Source organism: Anastrepha ludens, chromosome 4, assembly GCF_028408465.1.
Source record: "Anastrepha ludens isolate Willacy chromosome 4, idAnaLude1.1, whole genome shotgun sequence".
Taxonomy (NCBI): Eukaryota; Metazoa; Arthropoda; class Insecta; order Diptera; family Tephritidae; genus Anastrepha; species Anastrepha ludens.
The window spans coordinates 7066991-7093760 of NC_071500.1; the positions used below are offsets into that span (position 1 = coordinate 7066991).

General features: G+C 32.4%; 1 protein-coding gene across 1 annotated transcript in view; it reads right to left on the minus strand.

Annotated features, from left to right (window-relative positions):
- Nucleotides 1-7202: 7202 nt before the first annotated feature.
- LOC128860270 (PDZ and LIM domain protein Zasp) overlaps nucleotides 7203-26770 on the minus strand; it is a 62939-nt gene continuing 43371 nt past the window's right edge. Inside the window, exons 5-10 of the mRNA XM_054097685.1 lie at nucleotides 11838-14067; nucleotides 11231-11468; nucleotides 11072-11155; nucleotides 10773-10940; nucleotides 9201-9429; nucleotides 7203-9130 (exon numbers count right to left, since the gene is read on the minus strand). Coding sequence (XP_053953660.1) covers nucleotides 8790-9130; nucleotides 9201-9429; nucleotides 10773-10940; nucleotides 11072-11155; nucleotides 11231-11468; nucleotides 11838-14067 — 3290 coding nt within the window. The 3' untranslated portion in view covers nucleotides 7203-8789. The remainder of the gene's footprint in view (nucleotides 9131-9200; nucleotides 9430-10772; nucleotides 10941-11071; nucleotides 11156-11230; nucleotides 11469-11837; nucleotides 14068-26770) is intronic.

The window sequence follows — 26770 nt, forward strand, 5'->3', positions numbered from 1 at the left end:
GTGTTTAATTATGCGTGAATGTATGTATGTATGTGTTTAGCTTGCTGGCAGTTGCATTGTTTACAATATTTTACGAAAACACATCCTTTTTTCTGGTGTTTGTTTCGAAACTAACAAATGAAGACATAACACAAATTGGAATAAATCTATTTCATTATAAATTCACCTAATATCTTCGAATTCTCAGAATTTCCAAGAGTTTAAATTACATAACAATGATTAAAATATATTTATATAGCATGCATGTATGTATGTATGTATATATATGTTTGCTTGGTGTTTTTCCAATTTTCTTTTCTTTTTTTTTAATTTTTGTAAAAAAATGTTGAATATATTTTTTAAAACTTCTCGAACCAATTTAGCTATGTGTTTAGTTTCTATTTCTGCAATGATATACATATGTATGTATGTGTGTACTTAAGCTAATGGATATTTATTTGAACTATTTTCGTTATTATTATTTTTTTTTTTTTGTATTTTAATAATGAATGCCAACGTAAAAAATTAACAGTTGCCTCAAGCGCGACATTAAAGAATCCATTAGATGGGACAATCAGTGATCGAAAAAATCAACATTCCTGCAAAACCATTGTGGAACTCGAAAAAAAAGTTACTCACTTGCAAGATAATGAAAAGCAAGCAATACAAGAAACAACGAAAACTATTTTGAAAATTAATTTCTGCACACAGCCTTAACCACTATGGAAAATTAAAAATAATGGAAAAAAAACGCAATAAAACATGAGCGTGCATGCATGTATGCAAAACTCATTGTGCACAATTAATTATTAAAAATTACATAACCTCAAAATTTAGTAGTAGAAGAAAAAGCATACAAACTATAAGTAACAGAAAACCGCATAAACTTTAAAGTAGCGAAATTTATTTATTATGGAAATTACTCTTTTTTTTAATTTTTTCATACACATACATATGTATGTATGCATGAACGTATTTGAATGCTTTGCGTTTGCAGCTTTCCGTAAACTGTAAACTTATTACCCTTATATATTTGTATGTATGTATGTATATATATGTATTTATAACGCGCAAAACGCACGCACAGCTAAGCTTAAATTACACTTGGAAATTATACCTACTTATTGTAATTTAACGCTTCATATGTATGTATGTGTCCACTTGTATGTATAAGTATTTATGTATATATGCTTGCAGTGCTTACATTTAGGAACCTAATTTTTAGAACAATGAAAAGCGGCCTTTCCGCCAACTACACGGCTAGCACAGTTTTGCGCCTTCGACAATCCATTTTGCTAGGCTCGCGTCACAAACCGTTATTCATTGTTGTTCACTTTACAAAAATAAACTATTTTATTATTATTATTATATATATTTGTATGTATGTATGTTACGCATTTATTCAGCAGTATTGGTTTTTTTTTTTTTTTTTTTTTTTTTTTGTAATAAATATATTATTTATATGTGAATGTAAATATGCATGCATATGTCCTTGAATATTTTGTATTATATTTTTATTTACGTAATTTAATGACATTTTGTTTGGATAAGTGTCAATCTTAAGAAAATAAATAATTTTTTTTGTACAGTTTTACACTTTTATTTTACTGCGCAAGTTGCGTACAAAATCTATAATCTTTCTTTCTCTGTTTTAATTTACTCGTAAAATATATATTTTTCACTCATGCAAGGTAGAAAATAATTTAAATTGAAAACTGTACAAAAATGTTTAGATGCACCTAAGCGACAATGCGCGGCCAGAATCATTGCATGCTGATTTGTGCTCTTACAGCAACAACGGCACACTCTTCCGCTTTTTTTCTTCTTTTTTGTAGTCAATATATTGGTGTTATTGTTTTATTTACTCGCCTTGTATTTATTTATTTTTATTTTTTATTTTTTGTTTATATTTTTAATTTTTTATTTATTTAATTTTTTTTTTTGTTTATTGTTATTTTTACTTTTATTTTTGTTATTGTTATTTTAAAATTTATTTCTTTTTACTATTTTTTTATTTTTTTTATTTATTTATTTATATTTTTTATTTATTTATTTATATTTTTTATTTATTTATTTATATTTTTTATTTATTTATTTATATTTTTTATTTTTTTGTTTATAGTATTTTTTATTTATTTTTTACTTTTTATTTTTATTTTTGTTTATATATTATTTTATCCATTTTTTTTATTCATTTATTTTATTTTTATTTTACTTTTATTTTTACTTGTTTATTATTTTCTATTTATTTATTTTTATTATTTTTTTTTATTATAACTTTTATTTTTTTATTTTTTCCTCATTTATATTTATTTTTTATTTATTATAATTTGTATTTATTATATTTTTAATTATTATTGTTTCTTTTATTTATTATTTTTTTTTAATTTATTATTTTTTATTTTTTTATTTATTATAATTTTTATTTATTATTATTTCTTATATTTATTACTTTTTATTTATTTTTATTTTTTATTTATTATAATTTGTATTTATTATATTTTTAATTATTATTGTTTCTTTTATTTATTCTTTTTTTTATTTATTATTTTTTCATTTATTTATTATTTTTTATTTATTTATTATTTTTTATTTATTTATTATTTTTTATTTATTTATTTATTTATATTATTTATTTATTTATATTATTTATTTATTTTTTTTTATTTTTTATTTTTTTTGTTTATATTTTTAATTTTTTTTTTATTTATTTTTATTTTTTTATTTTTTTTTTTTTTTTTTGTTTATATTTTATCCATTTTTTTATATTCATTTATTTTATTTTTATTTTACTTTTATTTTTACTTGTTTATTATTTTCTATTTATTTATTATTATTATTTTTTTTTTATTATAATTTTTATTTTTTTATTTTTTCTTCATTTATATTTATTTTTTATTTATTATAATTTTTATTTATCATTATTTCCTTTATTTATTTCTTTTTATTTTATTTTACTCATTTTTTTATTTTTTTCTTTATTTATTTTTATTTTTTATTTATTATAATTGGTATTTATTATAATTTTTAATTATTATTGTTTCTTTTATTTATTATTATTTTTTATTTATTATTGTATTTTTTATTTTTTTATTTATAATAATTTTTATTTATTATTATTTCTTATATTTATTACTTTTTATTTATTTATTTTTTATTCATTTTTTGTTACACATTTTTTATTTTTTTCTTTATTTATTTTTATTTTTTATTTATTATAATTTGTATTTATTATAATTTTTAATTATTATTGTTTCTTTTATTTATTCTTTTTCTTATTTATTATTTTTTCATTTATTTATTATTTTTTATTTATTTATTATTTTTTATTTATTTATATTTTCATTTATTTATTTATTTATTTATTTATATTTTTTATTTATTTATTATTTTATTTATTTATTTATATTTTTTTTTTATTTATTTTTTTTTATTTATTTATTTTTTTTTATTATTTATCATTTTTTTCATTTATTTATTATTTTTTATTTATTTATTATTTTTTATTTATTTATTTTATTTATTTAATTTTTTTATTTGCATGTTTTCTTCCTAAATAGTCCTGACTCATGCAATTATCTCAATGCCTCTCAGTTATTTCAATTATTGCTCAGTATACATATGTATTTATGCCTTATTATTTTAATTTTTATATTATTGGAAAACTTTTACTAAATTTTTGTGTTGGCACACCACTTCGTAAACTATGTAAATACAAAGGGTATTTTTAAAATGCTAATTTTTACACTAACCCAAGCTTACGAATTTCACTTTTTTAACGAGACAGTAGAACAAATATTTAGTTTTTCTTTTGTAAGTTTTCTAGTTGGTTTGTTGTTGTTAACTACAATAATTTCTATACATCGCCCTTTTCCCAAGCAAGGTTTTGCATACATTTACATATGTACATAAGTAAATACACAAATGGCCATTAAAATAGCTACGCGCCTAAAAAAAATATAAAAAGAAAATAAAAAAAAAATAAAATACAAATTTTTTGTAATTGAAAAAAAAATTTTTTTTTTGGATTTGAAAACTGAAAATTGGAAAAAAAATGTGTTGGCTTTAAAATTCGCCTTTTTTACAAATTGCATCGCTGCTTCGTTGTGAATTCAAAAGCCCCTTTATATTAAGTTGCGTTAGATTCGGTTATTTTCATAAAGTGTAACTTTGCGTGGCCACTAAAAAAGGTACTTTGCGCATAACTTTTGCATTTTAACTAATTAAGTAAAAAATATTGAATGCAAAGTAAGTATAATTCGCTACTTCATTTAAAAACTAATAATAAATATGAACTTATTTCAAAAATAGGTCGTGCGCAGCATTGCACAGATGAGGAGCGGAGGCTTATTGCCAATATTCGAAAACGAAAAGCAATTGTACCAATTTATCGCTGAGGCACTTGGGCGGTCCAAAAATTTTGTTGTAAACGTCCTTAAGATCAAAAAATCCACAGAACGGCATTGTGGCAAAAAGTACGGTAGTGGCTACATAATCATTAGAGATTCTTCTTTTTGTATGGAGTAGAACCTATTCACCACATAATCAATAAAATTGGCAAATTTATTTAGAAGGATGTACTGGAAGAAGTAACGCTACCATCTGCTGAGGCCAATATGCCACTTCGATGGCTGTTTATGCAAGCTAATGAGCCAAAACACTACTCAGTGTTAATAGGTGAATGGTTTTTTAGAAAATAGTGTTAAAGTCATGAATTGGACAAGCCAGTCATCCGATCTAAAATCTATTGAAAACCTTTGTGGAGATTTAAAGAAGCGGAACGCGAATGAAGCATGCAATAAGAAAATTATTATATGACAAAAAATCAAGAGACTCTGGTATTCCACTGCCAAAGAAACCTGCCCTAAAATTAACAGTTGTATGCCAAACCGAATGTCGTTGACAATCATGGGGGACAAAGTGATTATTGATTAACTTTCTACAAGTATAATTTTAGTAACATTTTTGAACACTGAGCACTAAGTTTTTTTTTTGTACTTTACGTACCTTTCGTACCTATTTTAATGACCACATGAATATTTCCTTTTTGTTCCTATTGTCACTAGTTAACTTTTGAAAGTTCCTTGAATTATTATTTATATTTTTTATATTAATCTGTGAAATAAAAACCGCATGCAAATAAATGCCTGTTATTATTAATTTAAAAGGCTTAAATTTTTCGTATGAACGTGGGATGGACCTATTTTAATGACCACAATTGTAGCTGTCATCGAATGTGTCTATGCGTATTGCCAATATTTATTTATTTTAGATTTAGTATTGAATAATAATTAGCAGTTTTTTTAGAGTAATTAAAATGAAAATTAGCATAAGAGGCAGTAAAACTATTAAATCACTAATAAATCAAAATTATTCCTTTGGGTATATAAAATGATTAGAAAATTTATCTTGCGCACCAAAAAACAAACAAAAGAAAAAACTAAATGGTGTGTATTTTGTGCTTAGTTTAATTGGTGTACGTTTCTTAAATTAAAAAGAGTTAGAGGATTCAACGAAAAAGTTTCCAAAATTCTCAGGATGCATTTGACTTCAAAACAAAATAAACAAAAAAAAAAAAAAAAAAAAAATAGAAAAAAATTTAAAAATTGAAAAAAATAGAAAAAAAAAAATAAAAAAATTAAAAAACATTTAAAAAAAAACAAAACAAAATTAAAAAAAAAAATTAAAATGAAAAATATAAAACAAAAAAAAAATTAAAATGAAAAATATAAAACAAAAAAAAAAATTAAAAAGGAAAATCTAAAAACACATTAGAAAAAAACAATTAAAAAAAAAAACGACATAAAAAAAATAAATAAAATAGGTACAACAAAAAAATGTAAAAAGAAACAAAACAATATAAAAACATATTTAAAAAACTATAAATAAAGAAAATAACAAAAAAAAAATAAAAAAACAAAAAAATAAAATAAAAACAAAATAATAAAAACAAAAAAAATAAAAAAAAAATTTAAAGAAAACTAAATTAACCCTCCGTTGGGCACCCGGGTCTGACCAGGCTGGCTTTTTCCACTTTGGACGTGATATTAACATATTTCCATTACAGCTAACAACTTAAGCCTCCACCGAGCTTTCTAAAATTTTACTTTCTATCGATTTATGGATATAACCTCTTAAAAGGAATCCTCCAACAGGACGAAAAAAGTTCAGACCCGCATGCCCAACCGAAGGTTTTAAAAAAGGTGTCCAAAACAAGGGGGTTTAAAAAATTAGAAAAAAAAAACTTTTCATGCAAATGAGTACACAGCGCACGGCAAAAATTAAAAAAAAAAACTTTTCATGCAAATGAGTACACAGCGCACGGCAAAAATTAACAACAAATGCATCAAACAAATTATACAAATTCTTTTATATAATAAATATGCGCTAAATAATTTATTCGCATACACTTCAATAAGATAATAAGTATATTTATGTATGTATGTATGTGAAATATGGCTTGTTCGAGTTTGCAAGAGGAAGGCGTTCTAACTGCCAAAAGTTCGGTCATTGTCTTTTAATTAATATTTAATTTAATAATTCGGCGCAATGTCTTTTAAATCGAAATTCTAATATTTTTTTTCTTTTTTTGCACGATTGCTTCCCCCTTTTCATTGCCATTTTCAATAGTAAATTACCATTAAAACCTTTCTTTTTTTTTGGTTTTACGCCTTTAAGACGTGCCTCGAACAAGCGCATATCCATATCGTAAGCCTAAAGCTACTAACAGTAGAGTAGTAACTACTTGTAAATTAATTATGCGTTTTATTTTCTTCCCTTCAACTGAACTACTCATGAAGTTCGCACTTTTACGCCGCAACTGAGTCCATTCAAATTTTAAAGCATATTCAAAGCATGTATGTATGTATTTCAACTTAAATTAAATATTTATATGTGTTGGTGTTAAATTAAAAATTATTATTTTAATTTTTTTTTTTATTTTTTTTTTTTGTGATTGAACTTCATGTAACAGTGCACACACATATCAACCAAATTCATTCAATGGACATAAAATTTGACACAAAAATATATTTACATAATGATGAGAATTTCTCAAAAGTAGCGACATTTTCATTTGAAGTTACAACAAGCACCAGGTGTTGTTACTGGATGTGGATTTCCAATGTGACTTTCTGGTATGCATTTAATCGGGGAAAAAATCGAGATATACCATTGAAGTAAGCCTGCTTTATGCTGAAGATACACTAAAATAGTAATTAATGTTCACTGTTCACTCATTGTTTTATTGTAAATTTCTCTGCATATGAATTTTAAATATGTACATAATAATTATTACGCTTTTTATTAGCTAAATCACCCCATGCCAAAGGGTAATCAGTTACTAAATTTCTTATCTTAGTCAGCACACACATTTAACACAAAATGCTTGAAAAACTTCCCGCTGGTTTCTTTACAACACTATTTATCCTTGTACTTATATTGGCGTATCGAAATAAAGTCGACTTTGAATATAACATGAATTGCGCGTCATATAAAAGAGTTCCGTGAATGTAAAAAAAAAAACTGTTCGCCAACTTTAAAATCGACTTTTTTACTATGATTTTTGCGCCACTGTTTATATAATCTAAAAAACGATTAAATATAAAGTATTCGTATTCGTATTTTCTCTTAAATATTACTATTAAAAATATAATAGAAAATCAATAATTTTTTTTTCTTTATCTTGTTTGTTTACATTTTTGTTTGCTGTAGAAAAAAGGCAATGTATTATGATTACGGAATATACTACCTATTTACCATTTTTTCCATCCATCCCTCTTACAAACATTACAATTAATTCATATTGATCTTCATTGTTGTGTGTGTATAGTAAGTGAATAACTTAGTTTTTGAACAATTTTGCATTTATATGCTGACGTAGCAGTGGCTTTTTTCTTGCCGCATTCCAAGCTTATTTTTGTTCATTCAAATTATCTCAAATTATCGTTGCTGCTGCATTTTTTAAGCACTTCATTAGTTGTTCATTATAATTCCAAATAAAAAAGCCTATAAATGTATGGATATTGATTTATTTAGATGCTGCAAGCAAGCTTATTTCTCTATTTTTTTTTTTCTTTTTTTCTATATATATGTCTGTATATGTAATTTGTACACGATCCTATATTATTTACAACAATTATACGCATTATTTTCTATTTTCTTTAATAATATTCCACTATTTTTTAACATATGTGTGTATGTATGTCACATATTTCCACTCCAAGTCAGTTTTTTGTTTTCCAATTCGCCTTCTATGGACCTTCTGCATCAGTTCGACTCCGTGCCCTCTAACCGAACTTTCCCCAGGAGCCAGCTGACAAATAGTTTCCGCGCAAAAAAGCTGACATTCACACTCCATCTCTCACACATTCACCAATCATTCATTCCATACAATCAGTTTTGATCAAAGGCAACATTTGTTTGCATTTTCCATGTAATGCAATTAAAAATAATACTTAAAATATAACCTACATGCGTATTTAGTTTTAGGTGTTAGCTCTATTTTCATGCATTTTCATTTAAGCATAAACTAAAAGAGAAAAATTCCTATATTACAGTGTGTTCGATTTAGAACTTTTGGTCTGGATTGCAGCTTTTTTTCGGCGACAACAGTTAGTTCACTTTAAGCTGTAATCCATTACCTAATCCATAGATGTATGCAACTGTATACCGTTCGAACAGCCGGCATCGTTTGGTCCTTTTTGCCGCTCTTAGTGCGTGCGCCTTAGGGTTGGCTTTGCCATAGTACTCTACTCGCCGCAAGCGTGTTCATCATCAACACGGCTTACACGTTCGCACGGCTTACACCTTTACTTGTTGCTACTTTCGCGTTCACGACCACTATTAGCCGCATTTGAGTAGGAGGAGTTTGCATTGCCACCGGTCATAGCAGTGGGCTGCTGCTGTGGCATTGTGTCGCAACGCCTATAATATAGTAAATAAGGCACGCGCGGTGTTTTCGGGTAGAGAACTTCGTTCTCACTGACCGGCTTTACGGAACTATCATTATAACGCAGCCAACTGTTATAGCCCGTGTGATAAACATCGGTGATGTAGTGACCTTTGGTGGCTTCTTTGCCGTCATGATAGACCACAGCAAATAGGCGATAGGCGCGCTGCTTCATCGAGTACTTCTTGGATGCAAGTATTTCTACAATAAATTACATTAAAATTGTTAGAGACACTTTTTTTTTAATTTCTTCAAGGTTAATCGTACGTACTTGCGTCGATTTTTAGATCAATGGGGAATTCGACTTTCTTCAGTATCTTTGTGCAGCCATCGGAGCGGTAGTCAAACCATTTCAGGTGCAAAATCAGGATTATTGGCAATTTTTCCAGTGTCATTTGTTGCCAAGCTACAACTTCTTGCTTGGTTTTGCTGCCAGTTACACCCTCCAACTGATCGCGGCCGACCAGTATTTCGAGTGCCTCCTTCACCGAGGCGGCTTTCTATACATGCGCGAAAAGAAAATAAATAAATAAATTAGTTAGTTAGTTGTTGTATAAACTGTACAGGGTTTGATTGAAAAGTAATGAGTCTTCCCGCGCGGAGCGTCTGCCAAGCGATCAACCGAATCGTCTGGTGGGGGAAAATGATCGTTGGACCTTCCCCTTCCACTAGAAACCGGTCCCAGTTCGCTGGCAACAGCGGTGCAGTCAACATCCCTCCACGCGTGAAAGCTGTTTTAAAAGTGTGTTAGGATTTTGCAGTGGCGAAAATGCAGCGATCGTTGGAGCAACGTTACTCGATCAAATTTTGCTTAAAGCAACAAACAAAACGAGTAGCGAAACCATTGGGCTACTCAAGGAGGCTTACGGGGACCAATCTCAGTCCAGTGTCCAGGTAAAACGGTGGCAAGTCGTTCAAGGAAGGCCGGGAGGCGCATGTCGAAATCCAAGGTCAAAATCATGCTGATCATCTTTTTCGACTCTCGAGGCATCGTCCACAAGGAGTTTGTACCTCCCGGAAGCACTGTAAACGCGGCATTTTACAAAGCAGTGTTCCTTCGGCTGAAAAACCGCGGCGCCGGTTCGGCCCGACCTCGTCAACAATTAGACCCTTCATCACGACAATGCGCCGGCGCACACCGCCTTCCTCTGCACCTCTGCATTGGCCAAGATGGGTGTTCCGGTGCTTCCCCACCCTCCCTACAGTCCAGACCTGTCCCCTCCGGACTTCTTCTTGTTCCCGCGCCTGAAAGGAAAGTTGAAGGGGAGGCGTTTCGACTCCATCGAGGCAATCCAAAAACTGTAACAGCCGAATTGAACGTGATTCCGGCAGATGAGTTTAAAAAATGTTTCCTGCAGTGGAAGGACCGGTGACGCTATTTTTGAAGAATATTAGTTGTATAAGCCAAAAGGTTTAATAAAAATACTTAAAAAAATAAGGCTCATTACTTTTCAATCAAACCCTGAAAGGGCTTAAAAATGGAATAAAAGTGTGGAGAATTATTTAATTTTTCAAAGAATCTTTCAGTTTTTCAAAGCGAGCAACATAGAAAAGTCTGCATGAACGTAAAATTTGCAAAAATTCGCAAAGCCTCAATGGCTAGATGCTTCGTTGTTAGCTTTCAAAAATAGAAAACATTAAAAGATGGACATTGAATGCTTTTCTGGTGCAATTTACTAAAGAAACTTGGCAAAATGAGACATTTGGTGGCTTCTTGCATAGTTCATGCACTCCTCTCTAAAATTCAAATTACACTCAGTCAGCTGTTTTCTCGCTTACGAATTCTCACAAGTATGTCTGTTTTTTATTCTATTTGATGAGCAGAGCTCTTCTTCGAACTTACTTCGATATTCAGTTGTAATGTGAAGAATGGCTGGATGTCATCAGTTGAGTGCTCGCCTTCACGCTGCAAACGTGAACGCAATTCGCCGCGGAATATATCACTTAGAGGGGTGCGTCCAAAATCGGTTTGTCGTGTGACGCTGCCCTTGTTGCGGTTATTGCAAATCATCTGTAAAATAAGTTGATTATTCATAAATTCATGTTTTCTAAGTGAGACATTTTAAAATCTTTTGCCTAACGCCAGACATAGACGAGGGTATCTATGCGCTATTATTTGAAATTCTATAAATATTTACATACCTGCCACTCATCGCCATCTTCGCTCTCAGAAACTTCGTTTCGTCCATTTTGTATGGCGTTTGGTTTAGCAACTAATTTTATGACCTATTCGAAAATAAGAACACAAGATTTTTAGCATCACATACAAAAGATTTATAAACTATTTTTTTGTTTACTCACCTCCAACATTTCATCATTCAGTTTATTGAGCACATAGCTTAAAAATTCTTCGGCATCCTCTTGGCGCCCCTCCACATATTCCTCACGGCTATTGGCCCACAAGCGATAGATCTCGATTGGTTCGAAAGCGGAATCGCACTGCAACTCGCTACCCAATTCGTCTTTGCCTTTGGGTCCCTTATTTGTACGCAGACGTAGCCCCGATGGCAACGTGGACAATTGCGACACGAACGAAATGCTGCCAAAAAATAAAAATCAAATTTAAAATGAACATTTTGAAGGCGAATGCAAGCAAAGCCGAATACTATAGCAAAAAAGAATTTGTACGTCTCTGTTCCTTGCGAAAATGGCAGTCCAATGCCACTTTCACCTTGCGATAAAAAGACCGCAGCGAAAAGCCCGGAACAACAGCGCTCCTCCAAAACGGAGTCGCACCGCGTCCCATAGCAGTTCGCTTATAATTAGTCTGCCACAAATGTAACGCGATCGCACTCAATCGTGAATAGAGCACAACCGCTGACTGTTTATGGCGCTTCTTACGATAATACAACTAATACTAATACTAATGCAAATATCATTGTGTACAACTTAAGAGAATCTCACTTACAGCGCATTGACAGTAGGAGTGCGCACTTCTGACAGCGCTGCTGCCTGTTTGGGTATAGAACGAATCAAGTTGTAGAATGGCGCACAGCCCAGCAACGCTTGCAGGATGGAATTTATGTAGCAATAGTTGGAGGGATTGGTCAAACCGCGTGGACGTAGGCTAACCGTGGACAAATCGGTTTTCGTCTTGGTAAGGAAATCCGCAAATTTCAGCGTGTATTCGTCCAGGTTGGCGCGGCTAGTTGGTGCAGCCGGTTCGGGTTTTATGACCGCCTTCGTTGCTGCTGTTTGTGGTGGTATGCCCTGTGCTGATGCAGCCGAGTACGACATTGCGCCCGGCAGCACAACTGGCGGTGCAGGGTTAGCCGGCGTGGGTACAACGCATTCGTAGGGCGCTACTTTGGCTACAGGCTTCTTCGATGAGAATGGTGGAGGCAACGCGGGTGACTTGTTGCTATTCTGGTTGTTGGCATTCGTGTTGCTATTGTTACTGTTGTTGTTGTTGCTGTTGGACTGGGTGCTACTGACACTAGTGGCAGTCGGTGTGGCAGCGGTATTGCTGTCGTTGAACAAGCTAGCCCACGACTGTGCGCTGGATGTGGTGGTGTTGGTGTTGGTCGTTATGGGTGGCGCCAAATTCATTATTGGCGCAGGGGCAGGGGCCGCCGTTAGAGCCGATGCGGCGGCGGCAGCAGCTTTTTTGCTGCTCGTGAAACCGGGGTATTGCTTGCTATCAATAACCAGCGCTTGTTGTTGCTGTTGTGGTTGCTGCTGCTGCTGATTTGGCTGTACAGCCAGTTGTTGTTGTTGCTGCTGCTGCGGCTGCGAGCCTTGTGAATGTTGTTGATACTGCTGTTGTTGTTGTTGCTGTTGTTGTTGTGAGAAATGCTGAGGCGCCGCTGTGGTGCTGGCCGTTGAGGTAGCTGCCATTGCACCAGCGCTATTCATGTTATTGTTGTTTCCCGAGTTGTTGCTATTGTTAATAGCATATTGATTATAGTTGTTGTAGGGAGAATTCAAGTATTTCGGCTGCTCCGCTTGGCTGTTTCGACGCTCTGCGCCCATGTTGCTGCCGGCGGCGTTGTTGCTAAACTGGGGCGGCGCATTGCTGCCGACAGGCGATGAGGGCATTTTCATGCCACCGTAATTGCGCATCTGCGGTGTCTGATTATAGTGCCCGCCATGTTGTTGTTGTTGATGCTGTTGATGATAGTGCGATTGTTGCTGATAGTGGTGCTGATGGTTTGTGTATGTCTTTGTCGAATGGCCGTACGATCTATTCTGGGGGTTGTTGTTGTTGTTACTTGGGGTGGCGGTAACGGCAACCGAAGCCGTTGACTTCTTGCTGGAATTGGTCCACGACATTGTTTTTGTGGTTTGGATGGCAGAATCATTGTTGTTATTGCTGTTATTATTGGGCGCATAAGACTGATTGTTGTAATTGTCGTATTTACGGCGCGACTGATTGTTGTTGTAATTTTGTTGTGGTCGGCGCTGCTCATACTGATAATGATGATTCTGTTGATGGTGATATTGTTGATTATGATGTTGTTGTTGCTGCTGATCGTAACGATTGTAGGATTGCTGGTGTTTTGGGTGTTGCTGCTGCTGTTGGTGATGGTACTTCTGCAGCGGAGGTGAAGTCTGTATTTGTTGCTGCTGGGTGGGTACACCAGTGGCAGTGGCCACACTTGTCACGGCGGCATTTTCTGCCGTTGTGGGCGGTGGCGGTGCAGCTACTACAGCGGCCACTGTTGGTGGTTGCAATTGCTGAGGTGGCGGTGCCACTGCAACAAGTGGGGCTAGTGATGGAGCCACAGTTGCCACAGGCACAGGTACTTCGGTCGGATCATCGTTTGGCACATTTTCATTCGACTCATTGACATCGGTCAGCAATATCTGGTTACTGTTATTGTATGTTTCATTGGCAATCGCGGCCACCGGTGCGTCAACAGTATTCTGTTGATGGAACTGTGCAGGTGGCTGTTCGATTTGTTGTGGTTGCTGCTGCTGATGCTGTTTCAGCGGCGGCTGTTGGTGTGGTGGCTGTGCTTGTGCTTGCTGCTGTGGTTGTGTCAAGGGCAGCGGTTGTTGTTGCGGTTGATATTCCTGTGCAATATTTTCTGTGCTCTGGAGCGCATGGATTTCATTCAAGCTAGTCACCGAACCAACGGCTTGCAAATCAGACACTTCTTCAATAACACTGTTATCAATGATGACATGTTCGGGCTCTGAAAACAAAAACAAAAATGTATAATTAGGAGAGAAATAAGTAAAACTAATAGAACTAATTAAATTGTTTTGCGCTGCAGAAGAAAATATAAATTTATTGCCGCGAAATATTTTTCAAGCCTTTAGCTGGTTTACTTAGTGCCACATTTCGCGACAATTATTGATCTTTTCAATGTATCCGTACAATTCCATTTTCATGCACATCGACGGTGGCCTCTCATTCATCTGTCCCCATTAACAAATCTTGCATCGTCCATTGACTGCAATCGCGCCTCGCGCCCGCCTTCATTTGCTTGCCACTTGGGCCACGATCAGCGCGATCGATAGCAATGAAAGTCAATTGACGCTGGAAGTTGGTAGTTAAAAGTGTGAAATGATCTGGATTTTAGCATATCTACGCCAATTCTAATAGTGCGAAAAATTTCAGCGCCATCTCAATGAAATAACTACAAGTGGCTGGCAATGTGAAGGGATGCTGAGTGGATGGAAAGTGAACACACACGCACGCACCCATAGGACTTATGTAAACAACACAAAGTGAAATATTTTCATACTGGTGCAATTTTTTTGTCAGCTCTAGAGTCACAAGATGCCTTACGGCTCGCGATGGCACTTCATTTCTGCCTTGTGCCAATAATTTTCAATTATGTTTATGGAAAATACCTGAAACATTTGGTATAATATTTATTCTTCGATTGTTCATTCAAGCATTAAAGTTGTTATTGCAGTTAGAGCCGAACTGCACGAGTCAAGTTTAGTCTAAAAATAGCCCATCAATTAGCACTAAAAAATCAAAAATACTTAGCAATAAATGACTTAAGAAAAATCTATTATCAATTCACGTTAATTACAATTGCAAATAAAATGCAAAGAGGATTCCATACACATCGAATTTGCTTCTAACACCAACTTTTAAACGGCTTTTATTTATAACAGACAAACAAACAACATTTCTACAAGGAGTTGGGGGATGAATAGATAATAAAATAAGGTAAAATAAACAGCTGATTTGATTATCGGATAACCCAATTACGAAAGAACAAAATTTGATATGATTACAGACACTTTAATATAAATTTGGTATCAGTTTCAATTTACGATGAGAATGCAGGCACGTGCTCGGATTCAAGGGCCTCCCAATAAGGGCAGCGTGGGTCAAGTCTGTTGTTTATTATTCAATAACAGATGCCAAATCACCACAATTTAGCAGCAAATGCAAAATCTGAATGTTGTGCGGTATGGTTAACGGTTAATGGATCTATACAGCAGTCACTGAAAATGGGACCTCTCGGATTTGTACTACCGGGCGAAGCCACGCCGGTTATTTGAACGATGTCATATTTAATAGATACATACAAGGTGGCGCTAAATTAATCACCCAATCGAAAAATTAATGATCCAATCAATCAAATCTTGTGAACTAAACAACAGCAGTATACAAACAGAGAAGACTCCACAAGAGTTTTTCGACCCATATTCGGTGGTGTTGGCTTAGCGCCCATAGCAAAGTCGATTTCCCGGGGTACGCCAACTGGGCAAACAACTGCTCGGCTCGAACCTCACGACCTTGCAGAGCGTGGCCGTCACTGGATTGGTCGTTCGACCGAATTATCGCTACCAATGCCACTGAGAACGAATGCCTGCTGATCATCAGTCGCATGTGAATTATTGTCAAGTCATCACCAATCTCAACAACGAAGAGGACGATTTTGTGTCGAAGCGCACTGCCACTTAGCCGAATAGGCCAATAAGCAAAATCTTAGTTGTAGAGGCATTGAAAATCCGAGTGCAATGGACGAAGAGCCATTGCATTGTGTGATGCGGCGTTCACGCAGGAGGAGTGATTGGGCAGTTTCTTTTACATATATTTGTTTTCATATTTTTTTATATATTTTTTATATTTTTTTTATATTTTTTTTATATTTTTTTATATTTTTTATATTTTTTTTATATATTTTTTATATATTTTTTTATATTTTTTATATTTTTTTTTATAAATTTTTTTATATATATTTTTTTAAAATATTTTTTTCATATTTTTTTTATACTTATTTTTTATATTTATTTTTTTTTCATTTTTTTATATTTATTTTTTTTTTTCATTTTTTTATATTTATTTTTTTTTTTTATTTTTTTATATTTATTTTTTTTCATTTTTTTATATTTATTTATTTATTTTTTTTTTATTTTTTTTTATTATTTTTTTATATATTTTTTTTTTTTTTTATATTTATTTTTTTTTTTCATTTTTTTATATTTACTTTTTTGGTAGGGGAAAATGGGGTGTTGTGAGACACAGGGAGTTGTGAGACATTGTTACCTTTCGGCATTATTCATTTGTTTACATTCGATTTTAAGTGTCAACAAGTGTTCTCGATGCGATCTCACTTTTCAGCTAGCATTGGTCATATTTACACGCATTCGACGCGTCTCTCCAGTTACTGTGTTTTGGAATGTCTCGGTAAGTTTTTTTCATCATTTGTTTTGCGATACATTCGATCAGTTGTTATAGCAAATTGCAAATATCAATATATACAAATTATTAATTGTCCTATTAGCTTTGAATTTACACATTCACTTGGGCACGAACGTTCGATGTGTTTATGACTACGCGGTCATTTATAAAAAAAAACGATTTGGGGAGTTGTGAGACACCGTTTTTTTCGACGTTTTAACGCATCTTTCATAAGTACCTCGCAATATTCATGCATTGTTTGTATATATATCATCTGCAAAGGTGCAATGCCGAAAAAGTTAAGCAGAAACAACTCCATTCATTGCAATGTATGCGATCGAGCTGTGCACCTAAAGTGTGGCAATTTACGAATTGGTTATTGTACATGTTCTCACTGCGAATCATCAGATTGATGGCATTGCATTTTTTATACACTTTTTTATAACAATTGTCTTTTTTTTTTATTTTTCATCTTAATAAAGAACTAACAACTAAAATAAGTAATTTTTATTGATTTAAACCATGGTGTCTCACAACTCCCCACATTTTTGTATTTTGTATTATATTTTATATTATTATATACAATTTTAATTTTAAGGAAAATTGTAGTTTTGTTAAATAGGCCATACCAATAGCTTCCAGTATTCATTGACTAAAGATTCCATCGTTGACATATGCAGAATATTAAGATTTTGAGTAATACGGGTCCAAAAACAAAACCCGTCTCAAAACTCCCCATTCTCCCTTATTTATTTTTTTTTTTTGTATTTATTTTTTATTTTATTTGGTTTATTTTGCTTATTTTTTATTTTGTTTTTTTTTTTTATTTGGTTATTTTTTATTTTGTTTATTTTTTTATTATTTTATTTTTTTTTATTTTGTTTTTATTATTTTTTTGTTATTATTTTAAATTTGTTTTGAGTTTTTTTTTTTCTTATTTTATTTTTTTTGAATTTTTTATTATTTTATATTATCTTTTTTTAATTTTTTTATCATTTTAACTCTTTTTAAATTTTTTTTATTATTATTGTATTCTTTTTTATTATTGTACCTTTTTTTAACTTATTTTATTATTTTATCTTTTTTTTAATTTTTTTTATTATTTTATCTTTTTTTTAATTTTTTTTATTATTTTTTCTTTTATTTTAATTTTTCTAATTTGTTTTTATTATTTTAACTTTTTTTAAATTTTTCAAATTTTTTGTTGTATTTTTTTATTTTTTTTGTTGTAATTTAAAAAAAAAAATTTTTATTCACTGGCGAACGGCACAGGGCCATAAACGCCTTCTCATTGCCGGAATTGAATGAGCAGGGCGTTGTGAAGAAGTGGTTTCAACGGACGGCGAGACGGTGCAACCGCAAATACACTGCGGGCCACAATGGATATTGTGAAGGAAGCGTTTCGTGATCAAATAATTTCCCGTTTTGGCACCCGATTTAACAATCCTAGACTTCTTTCTTTGTGGCTACTTGAAGACTAGGGTTTATGCCAACAAGTCTCAGACCATCGCAGCCCTTAAGTAGATTATTCGACAGAATTAGATCAAAGATCAAATCTTATAAGTATTATATAAAATCCAGATCACTTCAGTGTATTTCAGGCTGAGATTCGCGGAGTTGGAAAGGCAGCAAACCTAGCTTTTGATACTACTGGAAACAACTTTTACGTTGATAGTCAGGCAGCCATTAAGCAATTACATCGTTTAGTATAAGATGCAAGATCGTTCTTCAGAACAGGGAAGCAGTAGAAAGGTTGGCAGCGAGTTGTAAGCGGAATTTCTACTGCTTTCTAGGGCATAAAGGCATTGAAGGAAGCGAAGGAAATAGTAGACGATATAGCGAAAAACGGCGTCGCTCTATTCTCGGATTTTGTCAACGAAATACCGAAGTCCGTTACGAATATTATACCATGAACTCAACAAAAACATGATCAGAAAATTCAGAACAAGATGGGAGAGTCTGTCCACTTGCAGGAATGCTTAGCTCATGTGAAAACATGGCGATCACAGGCGTACTCGATTTATACCATCACTAGCACGAAGAGATTGTTAAATTACGATAGGCGTGATGATGGGACATAGCCCAGTAGCAGCGTATGCATATAAGAGAGAAGTCTCGAATAGCGAAGAATGCAGGAAATGAAGATAGCGAGGCTCAAGGGAAGCTGAAGAGCATCTCCTCTGCGGATGAGCTGCGTTATACAAAAAGCACGCTTAAAATATCTGGGGAGCACAACAGTTTGATGGATTGCAAGATATCTCAGTTGTGGTTGGAAATGTCGCCTTAAATTCGCAATAGAAAGACGCACCATGGGGGTGGCCTATTCCAAAACGCATAACTAATGAACTGCATCCCACAACAGTCGGTTCTGCATTACCGGAATGACCCGGATTTATAATATATCCGGCCCAGGACTGTCACTCCAGAAGCATTTCCTATTTTCCCTACAACAACAACAACACCATATGGTATCGCTATGGACCAAACCAGCCTCGGCCTGATTGCAAGTCAACCAGTTCAACATAACCTAACCTTCCATGAGCTTTTAGAAAATTTAATTATTATATTTATAGAAATTTAAGATTTACAGGTATGAATGATGCAATTCATGGAATACCAAATTTTTTTAACTTCTCACAACACTAGGAGTTAAAGTAAACTTCAGGTTAACTTGCAAGATGAATATCTATGGAAATTCACACAAAAGCTTATGCAGCTGTGCAATCTGCTAAATCTCGCTCGTCGCATGTTGCCATGTTTTTAATTCCCCAAACTAGCCATGATATGTTACTACCTGCTAATTACTAAAAATAGACGGGAGAACTGCTTATATTCTTAGCTATTTTGGATAAGTAAATACTATGTTATGAATACTACCAAACAGCAGTTGCCAAGTACTTGTGATGGCTATGAGTCTTGGGTCCATCACTTTGCGACTGTACCACCCGTTATCTGCGCATATGTTTGTATGTATGTGCATATTCTTGGCTCACTACATCTGCTGGTGCTTATTGTCGCACGTCCAACACTTATTCGCAGTCACTACGCCACACAAGATAAGATACGCGAGACCAAAGAAAGAGTACACACAGAGCGATAGCACACACAAGTATTTGTACATACATAGCACTTCTGTGATGTAAACGTTTTTATGATTCGCGGAAAGTATCACACATCCACTCGTGTCCCATATCAATTCTACTCCGAAGGGTATTACAATAAAGATATAATACAAGCAAATATAGACATGAATTACTTCTGATAATCGCTTATCACGTCGACATACACACATACATAGGCGCATGTATTCATCGTGTGGATTAGGATGTGCAGCAATAACTCGTAGTCAAGCTCGTACTAAATTTGTATACTAAGTGAAATGTGAGTATTTCCAAATGCAAACTCGTCATCGAATATTCTGTAATTGATAAACGGGTATCCGCAACTGATATTGGTTGTTTGTCAAGTCGCCAGTCAAGCAATATGCTTAATTGATTCAATAACAATTTACGTTGTCAAATAAGCAAATAATAAAAACAAAAATACTGAGTGTATGGGTTTAAATAGCGGATAGTGTCGATACACGTACGAGTACTGTCTGAGTGTTAGTAGATGTCATTCTTATGCCGTTGGAATGCCATATCGTTTGTAGACGACATTGTAGTCACATACGTGCATACATACATACATAAGCCGTTCAGCTTGATTTGATTACATGAGGGTATATGAATGAATATACATACGTACACGTGCCCCCGGTTTTCACGCGTAATTAACAAAAAACTGTGGATGCAAAAATATATTTCATTCATTTAAAAACTTACTTCTTGAAGTTTTGCAAATAACAATAATTAATAACGGCGGCTGAGGCGCTTATGCCTTTTTAAGGTTATGCATTTTTTCACAAAAGATTTTTTATGCCTTCACTCCCAAATCTGTAATTTAAAGATATCAACCTTTCAACACGTCTCTCGAGTTTACTAATAATGATGAAATAGTATCCGATTATTTCGATAAATTTCCAGTGTAAAACCTCCTTTAATTGGTGCATTATTTTTGCGAAGAAGAGGAAAGTGAAAGGGAATATAAACAAAAATTAACGCTCTCAAGGAAAAAACAACAAAGTTTTGTAAAGATATTTTCAACAAAGGGATTGCATAAAAATATATTCGCATTGCTTATTTTTCAACAGTTTATTATTGGCAACAAATCCTAGAACAAAATGTAGGTACTGTTGCATTTTTTGTTTGACTTCCATTTCTTCAACAGCAAAATATTAATTACGCGTAAAACAAATCAAAAATATCAAATTACCTTTAATACGCAAATGGATTGTTTTTTAAACGATTTAAAATATATTTTAAATATATAAACTCTAGCGGGCATACCTTCGCCGAATAAAAGAGACTGAGACCTCTCTGTCAAAGAAGAAAAAGGAATTGAAAGTAGTGGGGAAAGAAAAAGGAAAAAAGTGACAGGACAGAAAAGAAAAGGAAAAAAGTGACAGGTCGAGCGTTGCCTTCGCACCCAATGGTTGCTTTGTGAAAACAAAGTAGGGAAAAATTGGCAGAGCATTAATAAAATACCAGCAAATCAAATTTGGCAGCTGGTTATCAGGCTATGACTATGTAAACGAGTGTATCAATGAACGCGATTTATGATGTGTAAACGTATGTAGTTAAGACCATCGCACAAAAGTATTATTTAATATTACGTTTTTGCTTATGAAATGATTTTTTAAGGGCTTATTACGAGTAATTGCGGTCGCCGTAGCCAAATGGGTTGGTGCGTGACTAACATCCGCAATTCGGAGGGGGACGTAGGTTAAAATCTTGGTGAAACACTAAAATGAAGAAACATTTTTTCTAATAGCGCTCGCCGCTCGGCAAGTCAATGGCAAACCTTCGAGTGTAATTCTGCCATGAAAAAACTGCTCGTAAAAAATATCTTATGTTCGGAGTCGGCTTAAAACTGTAAGTCTCTGCATTTTTGAAACAACATCAAGACAACATATTAGTTATATAATCGATATATTATTTTTATTGATTTATTATATTTTACTGATTTTTTTATTTTTATCGATTTATTTTGTACTGATTTATTATTTTTATAGATTTATTATTTATTATTTTTATCGCATCATTATTTTTACCTATTTATAGTTTTTATCGATTTATTATTTGTATGGATTAATTTTTTTTTCGATTTATTATTTTTATCGCATCATTAATTTTACCTATTTATAGTTTTTATCGATTTATCATTTCTTATCGATTTATTATATTTTATTCATTTTTCATTTTTATCGATTTATTATTTTTATCGCATCATAATTTTTACTATTTATAGTTTTTATCGATTTATTATTTTCATCTTTTTTATCGATTTATTATTTTTATCGGATTGCTATTTTTATCGATTTATTATTATTTATTGATTTATTATTTTTATCGAACTATTACTTTTTATTGATTAATTATTTTTATCGATTTTTCTTTTTATGGATTTATTATTTTTATCGATCTATTACATTTGATTTATTGATTTATTATTTCGTATTAAATTATTATTTTTATCGATTTACTATTTGTTATATACTTATTATTTTAAATCGATTTATTATTTTTATATATTTATTATTTCTATCGATTTCTTATTTTTTATCGATTTATAATTTTTTATCCATTTATTGAATTATTACGTTTTATTGATTTATGTTTTTTAAGCATCATTATATTTATCGATTTATTTATTTTTTATCCATTTATTATTTTTATCGATTTGTTATTTTTATGGATTTATTATTTTTTATTCATTTATAATTTATTATTCATTTATTATTTTTTATTGATTTATTACACTTATCGAATTATTACTTTTTATTGATTTATTATTTTTATCGATTTTCTGTTCTTTATCCATTTATTATTTTTATCGATTTTCTACTCTATATCGATTTATTATTTTTTATCGATTTATTATTTTTACTGATTTATTATTTGAAATCCCTATTCCATCACGAGTCGCGCTGGCGTTTGATCAGTTTAAATAATAGTGAATAATCTCATATTTTTAATTATTAAATATTTTTGTCTTCATATAATCCAAAACGAGGCTGTGTCGTTTAATGTACAACTTTTTCTTTTAGAGAAATTAAAAAACCTATACCAAGCATAATAAAGATATTATGTAAGAAAAACAATGTTGTGCCTAGACTAAGTTGCTATAAGTGCATGCATATCAAAATATCTGCCGCAGATAGAACGAGTACATTCGCAGTGTCACCTGAAATTATTTCCAATCATTGAAGAAGTAGACTCAAAAGCCTGAACTAAAGTTGGCCTCTTGAGCCACCTGAAAACTTTATGGTTGTTTCCTTAACAGCATAAAACATTTCCCATACATTTTTGGTTGTTGATAAAGTCAGTCGTAGGAACACAGGTTTTATGGCCGACTTTTTCAATGGCCAACTCAAAGTTCTAGGAAACATTCATCTCCTCCTAACGAACCCAAGCTGTAGCTTGACAAATGCTGAGCACACACAGATAACAGGATCCAGAATATTGCTGCCTCATATTTTCTAAACCTACTTTGGCTTATGAAATCCAATTTAAAAGAAAAAGTTCCACAAAAATCCTGAAAATTCGCCTCCTAATTCCATATTTTGTTTACAAGAAACCACCAACTTGTGCCCTTGAAATTTCTAATTTTGGTTAGCCACTTTTCTTCACCAACTGCCGTAAATGTGAATATTTATTATAAAATTATTTTACAATATAATATAATTTGACTGCATGCATTTTAACAGCTCAACTGGCCCTAGTCTGCTAATGCTTCAAGTCACTAATGCTTGAGACTTTGACTTCATCACCCATATAATTTTATTAAAAACAAAACTTGTTTTATTTTCTTATGGTTATTCATTTTTTTTCTTTTTCTTTTCATTTAGCACGCATGCAACTGGTATTGAGTAAGTGTAACTATCAAACAAAAACAACAATGTGTAGTACAAAGTCTATTACGCAATCTTTTGTTATTGCTCTAAATAAAATTATGAATTTTTGATACGCTTCATTTCGTGGTACAGTTAATTGTCGGCCATTATGAGTGAGTTTAGTCGTCAGGCGTTGGAAGACGTTGTCGCATTTATTGCTTTTTGTACAGCCTTGGTTTCACTTGCCACCAGCACTTGACTTGACTGGCACAGAAATCACAAGAACTCCTATACGATCTGGAGTGTTTATGTTCTTAAGTATCACATGTCAATTGTAAAATAATAACAACAAAGACATGCGCATATGTGTGCATACATATGTCGCTTAGTTATCAATTATTACTATCTTAGGCATTTGCGATATTTGTATTTAGTACGGCCTGTTGATTAATTTCCAAAGATAAATTAGAGGTAATGGTTTGTATACATGTCGTGGCACATAGTTCTGTGCATGGGTTTGTATATATGTATGTATGTATGTATGTATGTATGTACATATGGATTTAGTGTGCCACGAAAGTAAGTTCGCATTATCGTTTTTTGCCTTATTATTATTGTATATGGAGGGATCATAAATTCTCTTGAGTTTTAAAATTGTCGGCGTTAATCGGTAATACTAAAAAAAATTCTATATTAACATTTTTTTATTGTCGGTGCTAAATTTTCTTGAAGCAATTGAAGTTGTTTCTGGCTTTTGTTGGATATTACTTTTTAACCCAATTTTAACTTTCAAAGGAACAAAAGGCCACACCCCCCATAATGGCAGCACAATCACAGCCAAAATAAAGAAAAATTAATAATACTGACAATTTTTAAACAAAAGACGGCATTAGCAAGTTTATTTAAAAAAAATAGCGAGTTTAGCAAAAGCTTCATAATTGCAATTTATACAGAAAATTACACAAAGTGCTCAGCGCATCATATGATCCAGATAATGAGCCGGCGCCTGCTCTAACATCTACGCCACTAAAGATGTTAATTAAATTGCAATTAGTTAAGTTTGAATGACTAGCACGCAGGCGCTAATCGGTAAGCGATAAAGGATCCATATGCAAGATTCAAATTAACAAAGGCCACAAATAGAATGGAGGTAGCTGGCACAAAAATTTGCCCAAGCATGGCAGATGTGTTAATGACTAACTGTAACAAATACAGAAAAGTAATGCAAAAGGGGTGTCGATTGGGGGAAGGGTTAAAGAGCAGATGCATGTACAGTACCTTCTCGATAATCCTGACTAAAGATTTTTGTTTTGGGAATTCGCACACAAAAATTAAATGAAATGAAATTTATTAAATTGCGTCATAGAGGTGTGAATTTTAATAGCTTTTTTTGCAAAATTACCATTGCTTTTGTTAATAACGGGTATTTTAGATGTATACAAACTTCGACAGGAATAAACACAAGTCTAACCAGCAAATTATAATGAAAAAAGTATCTACAAAGTGGCACCAAATTAATCACCCTTTCGGAAGATTTATAATTTTTGCGAAGGACCTCGTACCTATGTCAATAATATTTGACATTTGTGAACTAGACAGCTGCAGTATACAGCAATAGAGCGTGTAAAGATCAAAATAAAGACTGCGTCACACAATTTTTTTTTTTTTGCTTTAGTAAAAAAGTTATTCAAAAACAAAATTCATGATTATGACGCCACCTTGTAGTAGTGCATTCACAGGACGGTTACAAATCGCTAGCGCTCAATTCTAAAGTCAGTGCTCAGAACAGAAAAAATTTATTCACGTAGCGCTCAATTTTTACTATTTTTTTTTAGTAATGAAGATGACTCAGTGACTTTGTAAATGTGTAAATTTACAGTAGTAAATTTTGTCTTGAGAAAAAATTAGGTATTGCGAATGCAAAAATGGCAGAATTTAATGGCAGTTTCAAATGAATTTTCCACCCGCAAAGTGTGAGGAAGCACAAAAATGTGAGAATTTAAACTTTTCAATAGAAAATAATGGTAAAAAAATATTTTTTAGGCCAAAAACTACCGACAACAAGAACAATCAACTACAGTTACTTCTAAAAAGCGTGCAAGAAAGTGCTGAAATCGTGGGAGGATTTTATAAAGGCAGCAAGGCGAAGGCTAGCAGGAGGTTCAACAACCAAAAATGTGCTTAGTATTTGTAAATATGTATCGTAGTATTAGTATTAATAATATTTAAGGGGGAAAGCTGGTCTAGGGCGCAAAAAATGGGCATATTTTATGAATTTATTTTGACTCAACAAAGGAATCAATCGAAAATCTGTGAAATAGGTTTAATAATATAGCTTTCATAGTACAAATACAAAATTTTTCGTCTGAATTAATTTCAAAATGGCCGCTGTCCAGCAGTTCTCCTAAGGCGCCTTTTTTTCTAGTGGGTCCATTGCCGAAGACGTAAACTCCTTAATTTTTGTCCTGGATCAAAAAATAAAATTTTTTTAGTTTCTATATAACAACAGAAAGAGACGTACGTAGGATTTTTTCGATATTTTGTTTTTTCGCGAAATGGTGCACGTTTGAACAAAAAGTTACAATTTTCACTATAAAGAACGACATAAAATTGTTGATTAAAAAAAAAACTATGTAATATAAATAAAAAATCCTACGTACGTCTCCGGAGAAAGGTATTTCGAATGTATTGTCAAAATTTCGTAAGAATCGGTAAAGATTTGTTCGAGTTATGTCTTCGGCCAGTTTAAAAAAAGTGATTTCGAGAAAAACGCGTTTAAAGTTGTAAGTAGCGTTCGGGGCATACCTGCGAGGCACTGCCGTCGAATGAAAAATTTGGGCATTTAGACATTTTTGCTGGCATCCCTCATTTGGTATATTATTTCTAAGACCCTAAAGCACCTTTTAAGACAAAAAAAAAATTTTCGATTTTTTCAAAATTCTAGACCAGCTTCCCCCCTTAATTATTTTTTTGAAGGAATTCTATTATTTCCATCACCTTGTATTACAAAAACGTGTTATAATAAAAAAATAATAATTTGGGTTGAAAAACGTGTTCGTTAATTTTTTATTAAAATCATTTGAAGTTCTAGAAGACTGGATGGACTTATCACTACTATGTAGCTGATTCTATAGAGTGATTTATGCCACGAGAAAAAACGCAAAAATCGTTTAATTTTACCAAGATTAAGCCAGAAGCTTGCAATGGCCCAAATAAAGCACGCGTATGAATAGTTTTCAAATTGTCATACTTCACTATGAGGGGTATTGCCCATTAAAATTCCATACAATCAGATGCTCTAAATTTATGTTAC